The sequence below is a fragment of the Rhamphochromis sp. 'chilingali' genome (assembly GCF_963969265.1).
Source record: "Rhamphochromis sp. 'chilingali' genome assembly, chromosome: 2".
Lineage (NCBI taxonomy): Eukaryota > Metazoa > Chordata > Actinopteri > Cichliformes > Cichlidae > Rhamphochromis > Rhamphochromis sp. 'chilingali'.
In genome coordinates, this window is record NC_137930.1 from 16331446 (window position 1) to 16349841 (window position 18396).

Below are 18396 nucleotides of genomic sequence, written 5' to 3' on the forward strand. Positions count from 1 at the left end.
GGCAGATACAGTGTGAGCTTTCCACAAGGAGGAGGAACTCCTGTGTGCTTCTGATCGATGGTCGACCGGTTGTACAAACATCAGCCAGCCAGAGGCAATAGCGCAGTGCAACATATTTAAAAATCATGTTGCTAATAATTGATTGCCAATCTTTCTCTCTCAGTCATACACTCTCTTAATGCTGGTGGAATGTTTTTCTCCCTTTAGAAGAAAGCGGAGGACAGCTACTATTATGAATACCCTTACTACGATGATTTGGAAAAGCCTTATGACTCAACTCTTGATTCTGAGACAACTGAGACAACCACAAAAGAGGTACCATTTCATGTTTGCTCTAAATGCCCGCATCTTATACATAACTGTATTGTTTCTATGTTACTACAGTAAAGCATCCAATGCCAACGTCCCCCTCCAAATATCTTTACAGGAGACAGAAGGGGACAGTCTGATCACAGGGGGTGAGATTTTGAAAGGCAGTTCGACTGGCACCGACTGGACCTCCATCTCCACCGGCTCATCCTCTCGCTCATCCAGCAGCTCTTCAAGTACTGATACTGGAGGAGGAGAAGATGATTACGCATTGGGGGTCACGTACGGCACCTATGAGGGCTATGACGACTACTATGACTCCACGTCTTCACCTGGTGGCGTTGATACCTCTCGAAGTGTCACCATCACTGGCATCGGCACTGGGGGCGAGCTGGACCTGGGAGCAGGGGGAAGGGTTGATTTGAATGCCGGGACTGGAACGAGGGTCATCACCACTGGTGAAAGGACTACAGTCACAATCTCCAGCAACAAAACATCAGTAGGTGGACATTAATCATGGGAGTTAATTGTTGCCAGTATTACTGCACACCTTTATGAATGGTATTGTACTTTGTATATATTCATTTTATTTTCTTTGTTCTTTTAAAAAAACTTTAAGAAGTTTGTAGCACAGGCAAAGTCAGACAAAGGTAGGGTGACAGAATACACAAACATGTATGTAGGAATAGGTCATAGATAATAACTACTGATTTGTGAATAATGGGACATAAATATAAATTGGGCTTATTATGTAATATTATATTACAGTTTATTTCTAACTAACTAGGCGGCTCATTCTCATTCAGTTGACATAAAACCTTTTTGGGGCCTTCTTGAAAGAAATGTAAAGAATGTAGAAATAAGGTCAGAGGTCAAATGTGACTAGATAGATAGTAAAGTCTACAATAAATAAACAAAAAAGTTAATGTAAAAGTGCACAGGTGCCTAGTAAGGGTCTGAGAAAATGTACATGTGCAACAGTGATTAAAAACAAGGAAAAGTAAAAATGAAGCATAGATTGGATGCAAACTATAGTGTGATGTTTAGAATCTCCATGTACCAGTATCATTTCCTACATGCTGCCAATACAAATGAAGGCAGTAGAATTTAAAGCATAGTTTTAAAAATAAAAGATGTTTCATGAAAGTTTGACCTTATTTGACCTTGACTTGAGATTCAAAGTTAAGTGATATTTATGTGTGTAAACAATAGCAGTAAGAAACATGGTTTTAAATAGCTCTATGTAGCATTATTATCAGCATTAAATCTATTGACCTTGAAGGATAGGTCAGAGGTCAAACTTGTCATGATATTTTAAATCTCTATCCGATACTTTTATACGCTGACACACCACAATGGTAAGTCAATTATAATTAGATTGTCAAATCAATACGTTTATCTTGAAAATGTTGGTGGATGTAGGCCCAATGTTAATGGATTGTTAACACCACCCCACTCTACACCCCTGCAAAATTTGATCAGAATTCATTCAAAACTTTTCGAGCTATCATGTTTATGGATGGAATGGTATTCAAAAGGCCACATTGCCAGTTATCCTCAATTATTCTGTCCTGTTAATTGTTCCAACAGGCAGGAGCCTCCCACGATGACTACGGATCCTACGGATATGACGACTATGACTTTGACAGGACCCACACCATTGATGGAGATGGCAGCAGCAGCAGCAGTACAATAAACATTGGAGGTGGAGGCAGCAGCAGCAGCAGTACTCTGAACATTGGAGGTGGTGGCAGCAGCAGCAGCAGTACTCTGAACATTGGAGGTGGTGGCAGCAGCAGCAGCAGTAGCACTACTGTGCACGTCAGTGGTGGAGGTGGTGGTAGCAGCAGCAGCAGTTCCACCATCACTCTCGGGGGTGGAGGAAGTTCCGTGTCAGTGGGAGGCGGCTCAGCCAGCGCAGGCACCGGAAACCGAGGGTCCATCGCCACCGGCACTGGCCTGGATGTGGATGCCTATGATTACACGGAAGGGTTCAATCAGGAGGACCTGAAAAACTATGACGGAGAGCTAGATGAAACCTACGATTACGGCACAGAGCTGCCTAACATAGGGCTGCCCGCTAACACTCAGGATTATGGGCAGGTGAAATTAAACAGGATACACTGCAGAATAAAAATAAATCATAAAGGTGATGAAGATAAGTGAGGGTGGGCTGACTTTGTTTTTGTGTCTGTGCTGTGTAGGGTTACGGAGCTCATGGTGAGAAAGGACAGAAGGGAGAGCCTGCTGTTATTGAGCCTGTGAGTATGACTGTTTGAACAACATACACAAGCAGCAGACGAAGGCTCCGTTTGGGCTCATGGGGAGGACATATGTGTAATCCACATCTAAACACAAACTATCCCTTACTTCCTGAATAAGGCTCCATAAGCCACACAAGCTCACCACAGTCATCTGTTAGCATCCTCGGACGAGGCCTTGCTCCTGGCTGTTCATCGTGGCTAAACCATAAACATTTGTTGTAGAGCCATGCGGCAATTGTTAATAAGCTCTACACACGGTGTAGGGAGCGTGTAATCACAAGGGAAGTAAAACCAGGAAGAACAATAGGAAGTATGAAAGGAATTGTTCAATTAAAAAACCTAAAACAGACACTCATATATATATGCAGGTAACACTGTGAAAATCTCTTCCTATATGGATATATATGCCACAAAAGGTTTGCATGTATCTAATATAGCACCAGCTGTTTTACTTCAAACAGAAGTCATGGAGCTCCACCAGGCATACCTGCCTCTGTGACTGAGTGCCTTCAGTGTTTACAGAAGGAGTTCATGTTTTTTTGAGTCCACTTCCTTAATGAGCTTTTGTGTATGCACACGTATAAGCATGCTGGAACACACATACGCAACCTCCCAGTGTGCTTTTGTCCCTTTGCAACATGCAAAAAGCTGTGAGGTAGAAAACTAAGAAAGCTAAAAAATTACAAAAGGGCAACATGTTATAATACAGCCCTTGACTGAGGGTGTAATTCCCCTGTAACTGAGTGGACTTTCTATGTATTTTTATTTTTAAAAGTATGCAATAAAATTTACCTACAAATACTTAATGATAGGTACACTAAAATAAGGACCTAACAAGTCAGATTTTTACAGGAAAGACGCTTCTGTAAATACATTTATTTGGTCAGTAAGTAATTTTAAGTAGCACAACGTCTGGATATTTTGCAGGAATTTTGACAGAAATTATGCTACAAGTACAAGTGTGGGCTGTATTATGAAGTGCTAACTTCAATGAAAAATAAATACATGTACAGACCCAGCCCCTCAATCAGTAGCCACAATGCAGGTGACACACAGGAATAACTGCAGGGATTGAAGAAAAAAAAAAACAACAAGTCTGAAGGAAGTGTTTAAAATAAAAATGCTCTGAAGGCAGCTTGAACTTTGGAGAGTGGGCAGAATTTTAATCTCAGAAAACAAAAAGCCAAATTGCTACCACAAGAGCAAACAATGTGGTATTTATGTAGCTGTAGAGCTGCACTGATGCATCTGTTAAGTCAGATCCTTGAGTCTTTGAGACATTGAAATGAGATGAACTGCTATTATTGCCTTTTCAGTGTTACTGATCAGGCCCTAACTCAAACACTAACCCTACACTTAGACTGAACTAATTCCAAAATGTTCATAGGCATGGCTAAACTGGCTTTATGTTTCCGTTTGCATGTGTGAATAAGTTTAACATCCCCACTGATCTGATTAGCCCTTAACTGAACTTGTCCGGGTAGGGGAAGCACCTCAGGATGGCTTTGCCTGTTGTTTGCAGCCACTCTCTCATTCTCTGTGGATCGACTGCAAACACAGCTGCAGTGACAGGCATGCATGCACATGAGTCAGCAAAGATGGGAACATGATGAAGGGACAAGTTTACAAGTGAACGTTTTCCTGTGTATTGTACTCAAGTGTGACAGTGTTGTTTGCAGCCATGTGCTTATGAATGAGGCCTAATGATTTGTGCTTGTGTGTTTCAGGGAATGTTAGTGGAAGGTCCGGCTGGGCCTGAAGGGCCAACAGTAAGTGAATCTTCCTGTCTCTTAACTTCCTGTGTTTTCCTCCCCCCCCCCCCCCCCGACCCGCATCGTAATCGCTGCCGTTTTTCTTGGCAGCCGCTTGGTAAAGAAAAGCCAATAGAGCTTCCTTTCACGCATTCATTGTTTGTCTGCACTACCAGAAAATTCGAGTTTTAATGCTTTGCTGGCTCCCGATGCAAAAAGGAGTGGCCCGAGCAGTTCCCCCAAAGCGGTTTTTGGACTTGATTAGATGTCGAAGGAACGTCGTCATTTATTTAGGAAGATTCCTTTAATACAGATTTGCTTTGACACCCTGCAGATGGAGTCCAGCCACTGAAGCGTTGCACTACAATATAAACAAATAAGAATACCCCACAAAGATTTACAGCTTCACAGCCTCTCTTATAAAATATTGCCACATGCACATTCCGTTCTGCTGTATGTGACCATTTTGCAAGATGAAGGCAAAACCTTGTGTTGTATTGTGTGTATATATAGAAGTTAAATGAGGTCTTCTGTTTAAAATAGGGTCTCCCTGGACCCCCAGGTGCTTCCGGCCCACCAGGCAGTCCTGGAGATTCTGGAGAGAGGGTAAGGTTGTTTTTTGTTTTTTTTAATGTCCTAAACATCACCAGAGGTTTACAAATACAAATAATAAAACACTCACTTGTGTTTGTAATTTCCCATCTAAGGGTCTTCCAGGTCGTCCTGGTCTTCCTGGTGCTGATGGCCTGCCAGGACCTCCTGGAACTGTCCTGATGCTGCCTGTAAGTAAAATACAATTCTTCTTCTTCTTCTTCCAAAGTCAGAAATTCTAACTTAGTGCTTTAATCCTTGTTTAACCTCCTTTAAGACCAATTGTTATTATTGACACCGTGTTTTAGCGATAACTTATACAATGAAGTGGAATAAAGGGGGTTTCCCATCAAGCCATTTATGATGAGCCTAACCCTTACGAGTAGGGGTGGGTTTTGATAATCGATTTATCGATTAAAATCGATTCTGGCTTGGATAACGTAAAATCGATTCATTAAAATCCTGAATCGATTTTTTAATATAAATTTATTTTGCCCAAAATGCCAGAATCTCCGGTGAAACCTCACAAAATTTCAACAACCACCAAACAGCTAAAACAGTAAATGAGAGCAGGAACACGGATTCTGCACATAAATGTAAACACAAAGCGCAGACCCACGGACAAGAATCAGTGAGATGTCGCCTTTCTCACCCGACAGCACGGACACGGTCGGGGCTGAAAGCCGACAGCTCGCTGATTCTGATGTTTCGGCGGGTCCGCGCTTTGTGTTTACGCCCTTTTTGCGCTGATTCTAAAGCTGTTAGTTTTATCTCTCTCCAAACAATATTGACCGAACCAGCAGCAAAAGAAGATCCAAACTACGCTTCACATAAACATCGTCATGAATTCCCTCTGACTTTTGCTGTTTTGCTTCCACCACACTTCATGCACAGCTCTCTCTCTCTCTCTCTCTCTCTGTACTTCAAGAACAGTTTCCCGTCTAAAAATCTGTTTTCTGCATTATTTGCTTGCTTGTTACCCACAAGTCTACCGTTGTTTACAGCGCTGTTGGCCGCTGTTTTTTTCCTTTCACTTACTTCCGAAAAGAAAACCTCATTTCTGCTGTTCAATGGGCTTCTGAACAAATTGAAACTTTTTAAAATTATGCAAAATGCAAAACGCTTAGCCGTGTCTCTAATAAAACCGCTGTAACTTCAGAGGTAATGTTCATGTGTTGATTAATGTTCTTCTTTCGTTTTTGATGTACTGCAGAATACTTTTATAAAATCCCAGGCCAGGAAAAATCACCTTCATGTTTTTCTGTGTTTTATCTTCAGCTACTTTGACACAGAAGCATCTGCTGTGATGCTCACACCTTTGATAAAGTCTTGCGAGTGTCAGCTTCCTTTTTATAGATACAAATATATGTAAATGTACTGATCTGAATTAGAATATTTCTGACTGTCTGAGGCAAAATTTCCCAGATACAAATCGAATTGAATCAAATAGAATTGAATCGTGGATCGAATCGTTTCGGGACCTTGTGAATCGGAATCGAATCGATTCTAGAAATCAGTGACGATACTCAGCCCTACTAACGAGCGTTTTGTTGCATAAATATGTGCTTCAACATGTTGAGTGAGATTCTTAAATAACAGCTGTAATGTCAGCTGCTTTAAGCTGCACAAATCCTAGCCAAGTCAGCAAAGTTAATGCTACCGAGCATCTTTTTTTTTTCTATGTCAGACTTGACCGCAACAGTTGCTCAGACATCCTAATAGCTTCCTGTGATGTCTACCTCCTCCGCTTTCTTTATTAGGTGCTGGGAAAATGCTGCTGCTGCGGTTGTAACTGATTAGTTGTGCAGATACAGAGTTGTGGTTTCAGGATTCCTCAAAAACTGTCTGGCGGAGTCATGTGGCAAACTCTGTCTGGACAAGGTGTTCTGGTGTATCTGCTGGCAGAAAGCCGGCGATCCTTGAGCTCCAAGTCTAATGAGAAACACGCCTTCTCATCATTTCAAGACGTTCTGTCTTGAAATGATGGAGTCAACATGAGCAGCACGGCAGGGTTAGGTGGCAAATCTAGACACTGGTGAAGCAGCTTCTCTTTTTTTTTAGCCATTTCTTGATAAATCAGAACATCTCGTTTGCATGGCAGAGATAGAATCAAGTGGACGAAGAAAAACTGCGGGATTTGTGGGAAAATATGAAAAAATATTGTTTTTATTCAGCTGCAGTACATCTGACTCATCCCTGATGTTCTAGATCAACGGTTTGTATTTTGCTTCGTGGCAACAACCCTCTCTGTGACTTTGAAATCCTGCACAGCATTTCACTGCTGTGTTGCCTCTGCATCTGCAGCACAACTGACAGTCAGTCTCCTGAGGACTGTGCTGTGTAATCCAAACCAAGATGTCTGGCCCAAACAAAGTCAAGAGTTGCACCATAGGCATGAATATTCATGTTAGGGTGTAATGCTGGCTTATCACCACCAGATGGCAGTCGAATGTGAACATTATGGCCTGCAAGCAGCCATGGATGGAGCTGATTTGACAGCTGGAGGCTGTAGCATAGTTGTTGTTGTTTTTTTTGTTGTTGTTTTTCTTAAATGGACAGACTGTATTAAAGAAATATTAGAGCTATTGTTGGTAACAGTGTGTGGCTGTTTAAACTTAAAAGATTAATTTTGCCACAGGCCAGCACTTTAGTCCTTACACATGCTTCTCTTGGCTCTCATTTTTTTGTTTCTTGTGTATTCCTTTTTATGGGACTGAAGTCTCACCAAGCTATCATTCCTTCCATAGTTCAGACTCAGCGCCGGAGGTGACTCTGGGCAGAAGGGACCTGCTGTATCAGCACAGGAGGCCCAGATGCAAGCCATCATGCAGCAGGCTAGGGTAACAGTTTACACCTTCACATTTCTGCTATTTTTACTGCTCTTTGTTGCTAAACTCTGCGAACTATAAGATTCTCATGTGGAAAATATCTTATTTCAGATCATTTCATTCTATACTTTTAACTTTTTTCCCTCACTTCTCCTCAAATGTCATATTTTTTTTTATTTTTGTTTCGTTTTTAACATTTTGTTACTGCTTATCACATGACTTTTACTGTATTTGTGGCACATTTCCTACAATGTTCTTCCTCATTTATTATTAATAGATGCTGCATTTTGTGAATTAAGTTTAACATTAACATGCAGAGCACAAGTATAGACACAGTATACAGCAGAGACAAATATGAATTGCTAAATCTGCTGCAGTTCTATTCACACATGAGCTAAATTGTCCTCTTTCCTTCTTTTCCATATGTTTCATTTGATTTCATTTTTATGTTATTTCTCCTTTCTTTGGTCAGCTGGCTATGCGCGGTCCTACAGGGCCAATGGGTTTGACTGGCAGACCTGGACCGCTGGTATGTATGGCAAATCACCTCCCAGCAAAAACACTGAAGCACAAATACTCTGATCTGCAGATTCTGTTGCACACAGGATGGTCTTGCTCAATTGTTATATGAATTTTTAGTCAGTATTTTTCTTTTTAAGGGTCCTCCTGGTGTACCAGGACTGAAGGGGGAGTCTGGAGAGGCAGGACCTCAGGTACTAGAAATCACCATGCTACATTCTGTTTTCAGGATCAGTTTCTGATCATATCAGTCTAAGCAAATGTGGAAATGTGTTCACTAATGCTGAGCCTTTGTAATATTCCGTTACTAGCAAATCAGCTAAAAAGCCTAATTTAGGTGGATAGATTGGAAATGAAAAAGATGGCTCAGTGATTTACAGCACTTTTGTTTTAGGGACCACGTGGACCTTTGGGAACCCCTGGACCTACTGGAAAGCCTGGTAGACGAGTAAGTTGTCAACCAAGCTATTCAGCAGCAAAGAAGTAATATTAAGACTAAGCATGATAGTTTTTATGCACTTCACAGTGTTTGTTTGCGATTGCAAATAGTAAATGCTCTGTGATTGTCTTGATCTGGAGGTAGAACATGTGCTGTTGCTTTTACAGGGTCGCTCTGGAGCTGATGGTGCCAGGGGCATGCCAGGACAGACTGGACCAAAGGTATGTCGTCTTTTCCATTCACGATGCACTTAAATGTGCCACTTTTGACAAAAAGATTTTTTGAAGTTAATTTTTAAGCTGAGGTGGTGATCTATATCATTAAATGTTCTTTTTTCCCCGCTTTTAAGGGAGACAGAGGATTTGATGGTCTGGCTGGACTTCCTGGTGAAAAAGGACACAGAGTAAGCATTTTAACCTTTAACCTGAGAGGTGTGTGCCTGTTGGAATTTGGACAACAGTTAAACATGTTCATATTTGTTTTCACAGGGTGAACCCGGCCCCCATGGACCTCCGGGTGGTCCTGGAGAGGATGGAGAGAGGGTAAAACAAAAAAAAGAAAAGAATTTCACTCCTGCCCCTTCATTTTCTTATCAACCTCAAGTGCTGTGCACACGAAGTCGCACTATCTGAATTTGTTCTGCTCTTGCACAAATGACTTCTTTGCAGGATTCTTCCCAAACGCACCGTTTTGTCATCATTTGAATTGAACTTCCACTTTCTCTTCCTACTTTCTCCTTCTCGTCGATTTCGTTCCTTATAATACGTTCAGTTTTTTCTCTTTGCAAAAATACCTTTTCCCAATTTCCCTCACCTTCTCCATTAAACACAACTGATGCAACTTGATCCCCCACTTCCTCTGTTTCTTCATTATGTTTTCACATTACACACACACACACACACACTTGCACATCCTCACTTTCTCCTCCATTATAATTCACTGTCTGTTCCACAGCCTGACCTGCTCTTTTCTTTCCCAGGGAGATGATGGAGAGATCGGACCCAGGGGACTTCCTGGTGAACCAGTGAGTGATCACATATATTACCATTCAGTCTTACACTCAGGGAAATGTATAAGAGCTGCAGGCCTGCTGTCATCATGTTATTGTGTTACTGAACAATCATACTGTCGGCTGGTATCATATATCACATGTTCATAGTCATATAGACTTGGAATTTTTTATTTTTTAGTGCTATTGTGGTGCAAAGTGAATGTTGATCAGAACTCATGTGTACAGGGGAATCTCTAGTGGTGAGAAAAGCAAGCAGAACACATCAAGCTTCTTTTAATAGCCTCCCACACCCCGCCTCACCCATGCAGGATACTCCCTGCGGAGGGTGGAAAAGACAGGAAAAGGAGAAACCATCAGAAAGCCCTTGATATTGCATGTTATGATCTTTTTTATCCACCAGGGTGCGCTACATTGGTTTGAATTCACACAGTCAGGACAATCCATCTACTTGGGTAACTGTAGCTGTGAGGCATGGCACACAGAAAGAAAATCACAGCACTGTTTCATGGGTACGGCTGAGGGAAATGCAAGAGTAGTAAAAAAAGAGAGAGAGAAAGAAAGAAAGAAAGAAGGAAAAAAAGGAGAGCGGGCTTCAGCTTTCCCTCACATCTCACTCTGTAGAAAATCCTCAAGGACATTTGGAAAGTGAGGTTATTTCCAGCAGTATAATTTTGAAACTTGATTTAGCTGAACGTGTTTAATAATGCATCAGTCCTTTTTCACAGGTGTGATATCACTCTCAATCTCATTTCCCTTCATTTTTACCACAGGGGCCTCGGGGTTTGCTGGGACCAAAAGGACCTCAGGGACCTCCTGGACCACCTGTGAGTGCCCACCCCCCACCCAACCCTCTCACCTCTCCTTCAACTTCTCAACTTTTCATATCCAGCAATAGATTTACAGTTTAGAGAGCGGAATCAATTTTTTAGCATCTCATAAGCAGCGAGAGAAAAGGGAAGGACAAACAACAACCACGGGGAAATACAAAACTCAATATCTCTCAGACACAATATACAAAAGAGTAGCATATGTTATTGAGTTTAACTTCAGCTTCTCTGATAGATGTCTACAGTGCAGCGAGGCTTCAATCTAATTTGTTCCAGCGGATTTAATTTAACGTGGACACTGCACATTTTTGAAACTGATATCTCTCTGTAGGAGTTAGCGATTCAAATACATCAGACTTTAAAATTCATTCACACAGTTGATTCTGTCCATTTTAGTCTTTTATAGATTTGCTGCCTTTCCCTTTTCATTTTTTGTTCTTAATGTTCTTTTGTCACCTGCTGTAGGGCGTTACTGGAATGGATGGCCACCCTGGACCCAAGGGAAACATAGTAAGTGAAGCTGGAATGAACTAAATTGCCTATATGTGCAAACTCTCAGATAAACCAACACGCACAATTTCAATTTCAATCAACGTTTGCTTAATTTCACCCTCAAAAAAGCCCATGATATGCACTCATGGGCAAACACACACAAGCACACACACACACCAGTTCAATCAGACATTAAGACATAATGAAGAATAGGCTGCCTGTGTTTAGGTCTATTTGAGCAGTCCACCTCGGCCGCTTGTACCATTCCAGCTCAATTTCAGGCAGCGCCCGGCTGTAATGAGAGAATGCCTAACTGAAGCAGCTCCTTTGTTCTGTTGGGAACGATCCAACAAGGTAGAGATGAAAGACCAGGAGCGTTCCCCGACTCTTGGCCTGAGGAAATATAATTGATTGCCAGTTATCTCATTGGGAAAGGTGTTGTTGTGTTTGTGCCTCAGCAGTTTCTTTCATTAGGAAAGTAGTTGCGGTAATGTGCACTGTGTACGTGTGTGTGTGTCTCTTACCTCGAGCCGTGGAAAGATGCTACTCCATCAGTCCAAAAGTTGTGGCTTATTGTGTTGTTATGAGGTAATCATGCAGAAGTGTGCTACTGCTTCTCATTTATATTTTTTCAGAGGAAATTTTCCCCTTTGCTGGACAATGCTGGTCACCAAATCAGTTTCGCATTCACACAGCCTGGTTGAAAATCAATAAATTATTCAGTCTTTTCTACATGGGGAGATTTCTTAGACAATTTTTCTTTTTCAGGGACCCCAAGGAGAGCCAGGACCTCCCGGACAGCAAGGCAACCCAGGAGCCCAGGTGAGTGATGAAAATGTAGTGTGAATTTAGATCTTTCTTTCTCGGAAGTGTGAAATGAAAGCTTGCTGATCATTTCTGTATCCTCCCCACAGGGACTTGCAGGGCCTCAAGGACCCATTGGACCTCCAGGAGAGAAGGTAACATACCACGTGGCTCTAAAATCCTGTAACTCCACTAAAAAAAAACTCTAAGATGCTTTAAAAACAAAAAGAATCAGAATGTATAAAATAGCTGGTCGCATTCATTTTCATGAGCGGAAAGCCAAGTTGCTATCTTATTCAGAAATGCTTATCACACAATTATGCAAATGCCTCCTCATCCCCAATGCAGGACTAAATGTTGCCTTGTAGACGGTACAGACAGATTTGAATCCTGATACATTTTAATTTCATTTCAGCTAAATTACATTGGCTAACTTATATGGAGCACACTCACTTTATTATTGAGCATTTGGGATTTGGTAATGTAGGTACCGCGTGTGCCCTGATTTTAAAAGACATTAAAGCCATCATGATATTTGCTAAGTGTAATAAAGTGAAACAGTAGACTCAAATCGTAGATCTTTGAATTTAATACAACACATTCAATACATATGCAAGACTTTGCCACCCCAAAACACCATGTAAATAATTTTTGGGACTAGAGCTAATGAGCATAACAAAGAGAAAAGAAATCTGCATCCTATTATCGTCATGATTCATTTTATGTGTCTGTACCTTTGCTTGTCTAAGAATCCTACTGTTTGTCTTTTGGCCACTGAGGTTCAAATGAATTATAATGACAATAAATGAAATTTTACGCACACTCATCATCACCAAAGGATGACACCTACAGGATTTTGTGATCCCCTGGGTTCTGGTGTCATGTGTGGGCTTCTGGGATATGTCTCGCCAGCATTTGAATGGATTATGTAACAATAGTCAGTGTTATATCAGCTAAACCTCACGTTGTTGTTATACCGATAGACATCTATATCCTGTGATGGCTCCGTGTGCTCTTGTTATCTTGTCATGTTTACTCTGACCTTCTATCATCTACCCAGGGCCCGACCGGAAAGCCAGGCTTGCCAGGAATGCCAGGAGCTGATGGCCCTCCGGTGAGTTTTTAGGCCACGTTTCCAAAGAGCCGTATTTTATCTTTTTCCTCCCCTCTGTCTGTTTATAAAGAGTTTTTTATAGGTAGCTGTGAGAACTCACATTTTTAAAGCCATATCTCTAATTTTATTTTATACAGCCTTTTGCTTCACAGGATAAAACACATCACAACAGACGCACTTTATATAGGCAAACAGTCCCTCTGACATCCCTGCACAGACAGTACACCTGCTATAATGGCAGATGTTTCTTGGAAGGTACCAGGTGGCACCTAAGAGAGATAGGGCCAAGATTTGAATAACTACAGGGCAAGAAAAAGATTTAAAAAAAAAAAGCAAAACAGAAAAAGGAGATAAAGTAGAGCCCCACGACACACAATATCTCTCAGCCTTTTAATAATTTCTTTTGAGGGTAGTTCTCCCTGAGTTACACAGCCAGGCTGTTCCTGTTAAATCTGTTTTGTTGCATATAAAGCAAGCACAATATTCCCAACCTTAGTGCTCCCTTTCTGCCTCTTCTCATGTATCTGTTTCTCTCTCCATCCTCATATCACTAATAGCCCATCAGAGGGTTTGCACAGCTCCTTTTGTTAATGAGAATGCAATCATTTTCCTCTTAGTCCTTTCAGATGAGCATCCATGCATGTGTGTGGATGTGTGCGTTTTTTGATGAGGTGGAGTTTTGTGTCATACATGCACGATGCTGTTTGCTATATTGCTTGTACAAAATTAAGAAAATGACAGTCTGTGCTTTTTGAGCTCAGTGATAGCTAGTAGGGCCTCTTTAATACAAATCTCAAATGCAATTAGACTGCAATGGCTCTATTTTTTTTATTTTTTATTTTTGCAGTTTTCCACTTTGATACGTCCCTCCAACAGTTTTAATAACCTAATTTCTCTGTTTAAGGGGCCTTGTGGTATTTATGGTAGTAATTATCCTCAAATGAAATGCCATAATATTGCTCTTAATAATTCACAGGGTCACCCTGGAAAAGAGGGGCCTTCTGGAGAGAAAGGCCACATGGTGAGTTTTATTACATTTGCTTCCCATGAGCTAGCTTTCATTTCTTCCTTCCTTTATTTACGCTTTTCTCACTTTTTCGTTTCCCCTCCTGTTGTCCTTGTTCAGAAACATTTGCATAAAATGTGTTTGCATTCACGAAGATAAGATTAGCAAAATGTGTGCGTGTGTGGATTGTTAAAAACTACGTGCTGCAAACTCTTATTAAATATTTGTCTCTCTAGGGTCCTCCTGGCCCTCAAGGACCTATTGGTTATCCTGGGCCTCGAGGCGTGAAGGTGAGTTGATTATCAACCACTAAGAAATTAATTTTATGTATTTTTTTGTACTTTGCATTTAATGTGTTAATAGTTCCCCAATATCTCATTTGAGTGTTGTTGTTGTTGTTGTTTTTTGGTGTTTGGCCAACCAGACTAGTGTGATTTTGCAAATAAATAAATAAAAATCCCCTTAAAAATGTTTTGTATAGGCTTCTGTCTGTGTTTGTCAGAAAGACTGAGATGGCAAAGGGGCTGATAACAGTTCAAGGTGCACAGCCCTCTCCTTCCTCTGTGCCATTAGTATCTGATGAAACCGAGACAAAAGAATTCCCATCAAATAATTCTTGGAAAGAAAGTGTGACTGATCCAATCATTAAAGCTGCTACTGAGCTAGGGGGATCACACAAGTGGCTCGACTCGTAGCTAATAGTCCCCCTGTTACATGGCTGAAGTCTGCTCTCAGGGAAGATGAAAAGATTGGTCAAGAAGGAAGAAACTTTGTATGCTAATTTATACACCAAAACAATGAAAATGAATCCATCCTAAAGAGTATCCTCTTTTGCACAATTTACTTCTAAGTTTTAAAAAAAGTGTAGCCGTCCGTTATCCTCCCCACTGGTTTGTAATTTCTGCCTGTTCTTGTATCACAGGGAGCTGACGGTGTGCGTGGCCTTAAAGGACACAAGGGTGAAAAGGTAAAGGAATTCAAACAGCCGGCTAAAAAACGTCTAAGAAAGTTGTGTGGACTTATTTGATCATCTCTGCATGCATACCAATCAAATGGTTTCAACATCGTTTTCTTTATCCTTCTGCTAGGGAGAAGACGGCTTCCCCGGCTTCAAGGGAGATATGGGTATCAAAGGCGACAGGGTAAGGCTTGTTTGTTTAAACTTGACTGCTGGATGAATCACTCAAATGATCACATTAATGAAACAACTCTTAAGTGCTGCACTCAGAACTACCTTTGTTTTATTGGGGGGGTGAGGGTGACCTTTATCCACAGTAAGTGAAAGGAGCAACCACTCCTGTCACTTTATCCACTTTCATTGCCTAAGCCTCTGTGACTACCGCAGAATTGTGGCTAATGAGCAAACATAAGGTGTTGTTCCAGTTGACAAGTGGTTTGTGTGCGTGCGTTTGTTTTAATGTGAGCAGTTTCCAATTTCTTTTCCATCCCCATTGCCTCTTTCCAGTCACTCCTAACCTTGACAACTTTAGGAGAAAAGCGCGACTTTGACAGGTTTTCCTGACTACAGCCTCTTTCTCCAAAGTGCTTCAGGGATTTACACTGTCAAGTCTTAAGAAAAAAATGCTTTCTACAGTAAGAAACATAACTTGCACAAGCCAATACTTCAAACATCAACCCTCCAATCCCTGACCAGGCTGTCTCTAGCTGAGCATAGAAAGGAAGGAGAAATCAATGGCACTTTAAACCCCTTTAAACCCGGGAGAGAGACATGGGGCTCCGGCTTATTTTCCTCTGGAGATGCAGCAGATCCAGATGAAAGCAAAGATTTGAGGAGGCCCTCTGCTTTGGAGATGCACATAGACCGGAATGTAAATGACTCATTTTGAAGCGTGCCTATGAAAAGTGTGTGAGTGTGCTCAATTTAAAGTGTTCTGTTTGATGAGCTTGCAAGTGTGAGTCAAGTACAGTTTGTCTGATGCCGTTTTAAGTGCTGGTGTGCGAGCACACTGGCTTTGCCTTCAACTCTGCGCAAGCCTTTAGCTAGATATCTTTTTACACACCACCAGGTCTCATGCAACAGTGACTGGCTGTCAGAGTGAGTTTGTAGTCTGTCACTTAATATGTGTCCCGCTTGAAGGAAAGCACACTTAAAAAGAGAAGCAATATTAAAATAGCTAATTTCTTTAATGATGAAGCAACAGAAATTAGCATCCTTAAGCCCCTTTTTCGAAGAATAATAAAAGCAAAGCATTCTTAAGTTATAGAGCAAAAAGTGACCATATTTGTGCAAGAGGATGGAGGTCTAAGTTGTCAAAAGTGCAAGCTAGCTTGGTTAGCAACCAGCTAATTAGTGCTAATAGATGTTTTGCAGGCACGTGACCGCTTACCAGTCTTGTAGGACATTTCGCTCAAGTGATTGAATAGCCTACTAAACATTATGTAAATGAGATAAACTATGGCAACTATGAGTAAACATACAAGTTGATATACTCCCTCAGAGGAAGTAAAACACTTTAAAGGCAAGCATCTTGCTTATTAAGGTAACAAGCTATAGACTATAGAGAGCAAAACTGTTTTTTTATACCAGTCATAACAAAATACTTGTTTCAGATCTCTCTTATAGTACCCAGATTCATTGTAATCACCTTAGAAAGCTATATGAGTGGAAAAATATTCCCACTGATGCTAATAATTTGTGAATGCACAGTCAATAGAATAATCTTTGCAAAACCTGAGGGGAGAGATGTGCTCAAGTACCTTGTTTTTGTTTGTTTGTTTGTTTACCATACAGGCTAATGGCATTTGTATTTTTTACATCTTGTGCTTTCCAGGGAGAACTTGGACCAGCAGGACCCAGAGGTGAAGATGGCCCCGAGGGGCCAAAGGGTCGTTCCGGGCTTCCAGGAGATGCTGGTCCTCTTGGCCCAAGTGGTGAGAAGGTGAGATTCTTAAAAAAACTGACTTAAACAGAGGCAGAGTAATTGCTTGACTGGTCCAATCCTTATCCAGTGAGGACAGGCGAAACTTGTGTTTGTTATTCACAGTGTAATTTAAAAAGCAGATATCCATCCGAATCTTGGTCACACATTAGCTAACAGCAGTCTCTTTCATGCCTAATTATAGCCTTCACACCAGCTTTTCCCCACACACTGATCCGGTTCTAAAAATACCGCTGTAGTGTTTCTGCACGTTTTAATGGAGATGTTACTCGCTAGAATAACAGAGTTTTTATTACTTAAACTCACAGATGCAAAGAGCTTACAGCATACTGTGGGAGAGAGCCAGCCTTCTTTACTTGCATTAAGTTAGGAATGTACATGGAATTAGGAGATCAGCGAGGTAAAGAAAGTCTGTAGATAACTCGTAAACCCTATTTAGACTGTGTGGGCATCTTCACAAGTGCTGCTATTTTGGTTTATGTAGTTCATGAAAACATCTTGTGTTCAACATTATAAATACTTCTTGCATTGCAAGAATAAAAAAAAATTAAGACACTGCTTTTGCTACAGACATAGCTGAAATAGAGGCTGTGGAATTCGGGATTGATGAGATTTATAAGCAGAGTGCTTCATGTATATAGAGCTGTTTGCGGCTACTCTGTAGCAACCTGGCTAATCACAGTAAACACAGTTGGCAGCCTCTGTGTAATGGCTGTAGTGTCCTGCTGCCCTTCAGATGAGTGTAGTAGTTCAGCTGGGTACAGAGAAGGTTCATATACAGTATAATGTATGTGTAGATTATAGGTACTATAGCAAAGACAGTGTTAATATTAAATTATAAATCAACAGACTCTTACTAGACGTTGTAATTATAAGTTTTAATTTGATGCCAATTGAAATCCTCTGTTGGCTTGAGAATGTTTAATTAAAAACATTTATTTACATTTTTTTTACAGGATTTTATTTGAAATAATCCCATCATCGCCATGCATTTGGCAGATGCCAAAAGCACACATTTCTCTCAAAGTCTGAAACATCTTGTCTTTTTAATATGAGAAGAGGTTATCACTGGTTATCAGGTGTCACGGATTAAGAGGAATAATTTGGTACGGCTCTAATAAGGAGTTTGGTTTGAGGCAGGAGAAGATCAGTGGATTAAGTAAATGCTGCGTTAAATGTTCAGTTTTTACATTTTTACATAGAGCAGGAATCTTATTATGTCTCTTAATTTGATGAATCGTTTCATGGAGCTCAACCTTGTCGTTTTTTTTGTTAAAAGTAGTAAATTAATTTTTGTAAATACTTTTTGATAAACTTTTATAAGTTCCTGTCAGGACCGTCTATAACAGTATACTTACTAATCTTTCTCTTTTACAGGGTAAACTCGGAGTTCCTGGATTGCCAGGATACCCAGGAAGACAAGGACCAAAGGTAATTGCATTTATACTGCTAAAGAGCATTGTTATTAATTTACTGATTTTACCATATCCATGCTCGGTTACAGTAATTACTGTATGTTAATTTGGGCGAGGCACCAATG

The 18396-nt window shown here is 40.8% G+C and overlaps 1 protein-coding gene across 3 annotated transcripts in view; it reads left to right on the forward strand.

Annotated features, from left to right (window-relative positions):
* The window catches only part of col5a1 (procollagen, type V, alpha 1), a 75265-nt gene that overhangs the window by 36116 nt on the left and 20753 nt on the right, over positions 1-18396 (forward strand). For 2 of the 3 annotated variants that reach the window (XM_080876474.1, XM_080876475.1), the window contains exons 6-31: positions 208-315; positions 428-808; positions 1900-2412; positions 2514-2570; positions 4301-4342; positions 4868-4930; positions 5032-5106; positions 7663-7755; positions 8216-8272; positions 8403-8456; positions 8657-8710; positions 8869-8922; positions 9051-9104; positions 9190-9243; positions 9681-9725; positions 10484-10537; positions 11006-11050; positions 11801-11854; positions 11947-11991; positions 12897-12950; positions 13927-13971; positions 14193-14246; positions 14879-14923; positions 15045-15098; positions 16749-16856; positions 18234-18287. In XM_080876474.1, the coding sequence (XP_080732600.1) occupies positions 208-315; positions 428-808; positions 1900-2412; positions 2514-2570; positions 4301-4342; positions 4868-4930; positions 5032-5106; positions 7663-7755; positions 8216-8272; positions 8403-8456; positions 8657-8710; positions 8869-8922; positions 9051-9104; positions 9190-9243; positions 9681-9725; positions 10484-10537; positions 11006-11050; positions 11801-11854; positions 11947-11991; positions 12897-12950; positions 13927-13971; positions 14193-14246; positions 14879-14923; positions 15045-15098; positions 16749-16856; positions 18234-18287 (2316 nt within the window). The remainder of the gene's footprint in view (positions 1-207; positions 316-427; positions 809-1899; positions 2413-2513; positions 2571-4300; positions 4343-4867; positions 4931-5031; positions 5107-7662; positions 7756-8215; positions 8273-8402; positions 8457-8656; positions 8711-8868; positions 8923-9050; positions 9105-9189; positions 9244-9680; positions 9726-10483; positions 10538-11005; positions 11051-11800; positions 11855-11946; positions 11992-12896; positions 12951-13926; positions 13972-14192; positions 14247-14878; positions 14924-15044; positions 15099-16748; positions 16857-18233; positions 18288-18396) is intronic. The other variant, XM_080876476.1, reaches the window with a different exon arrangement.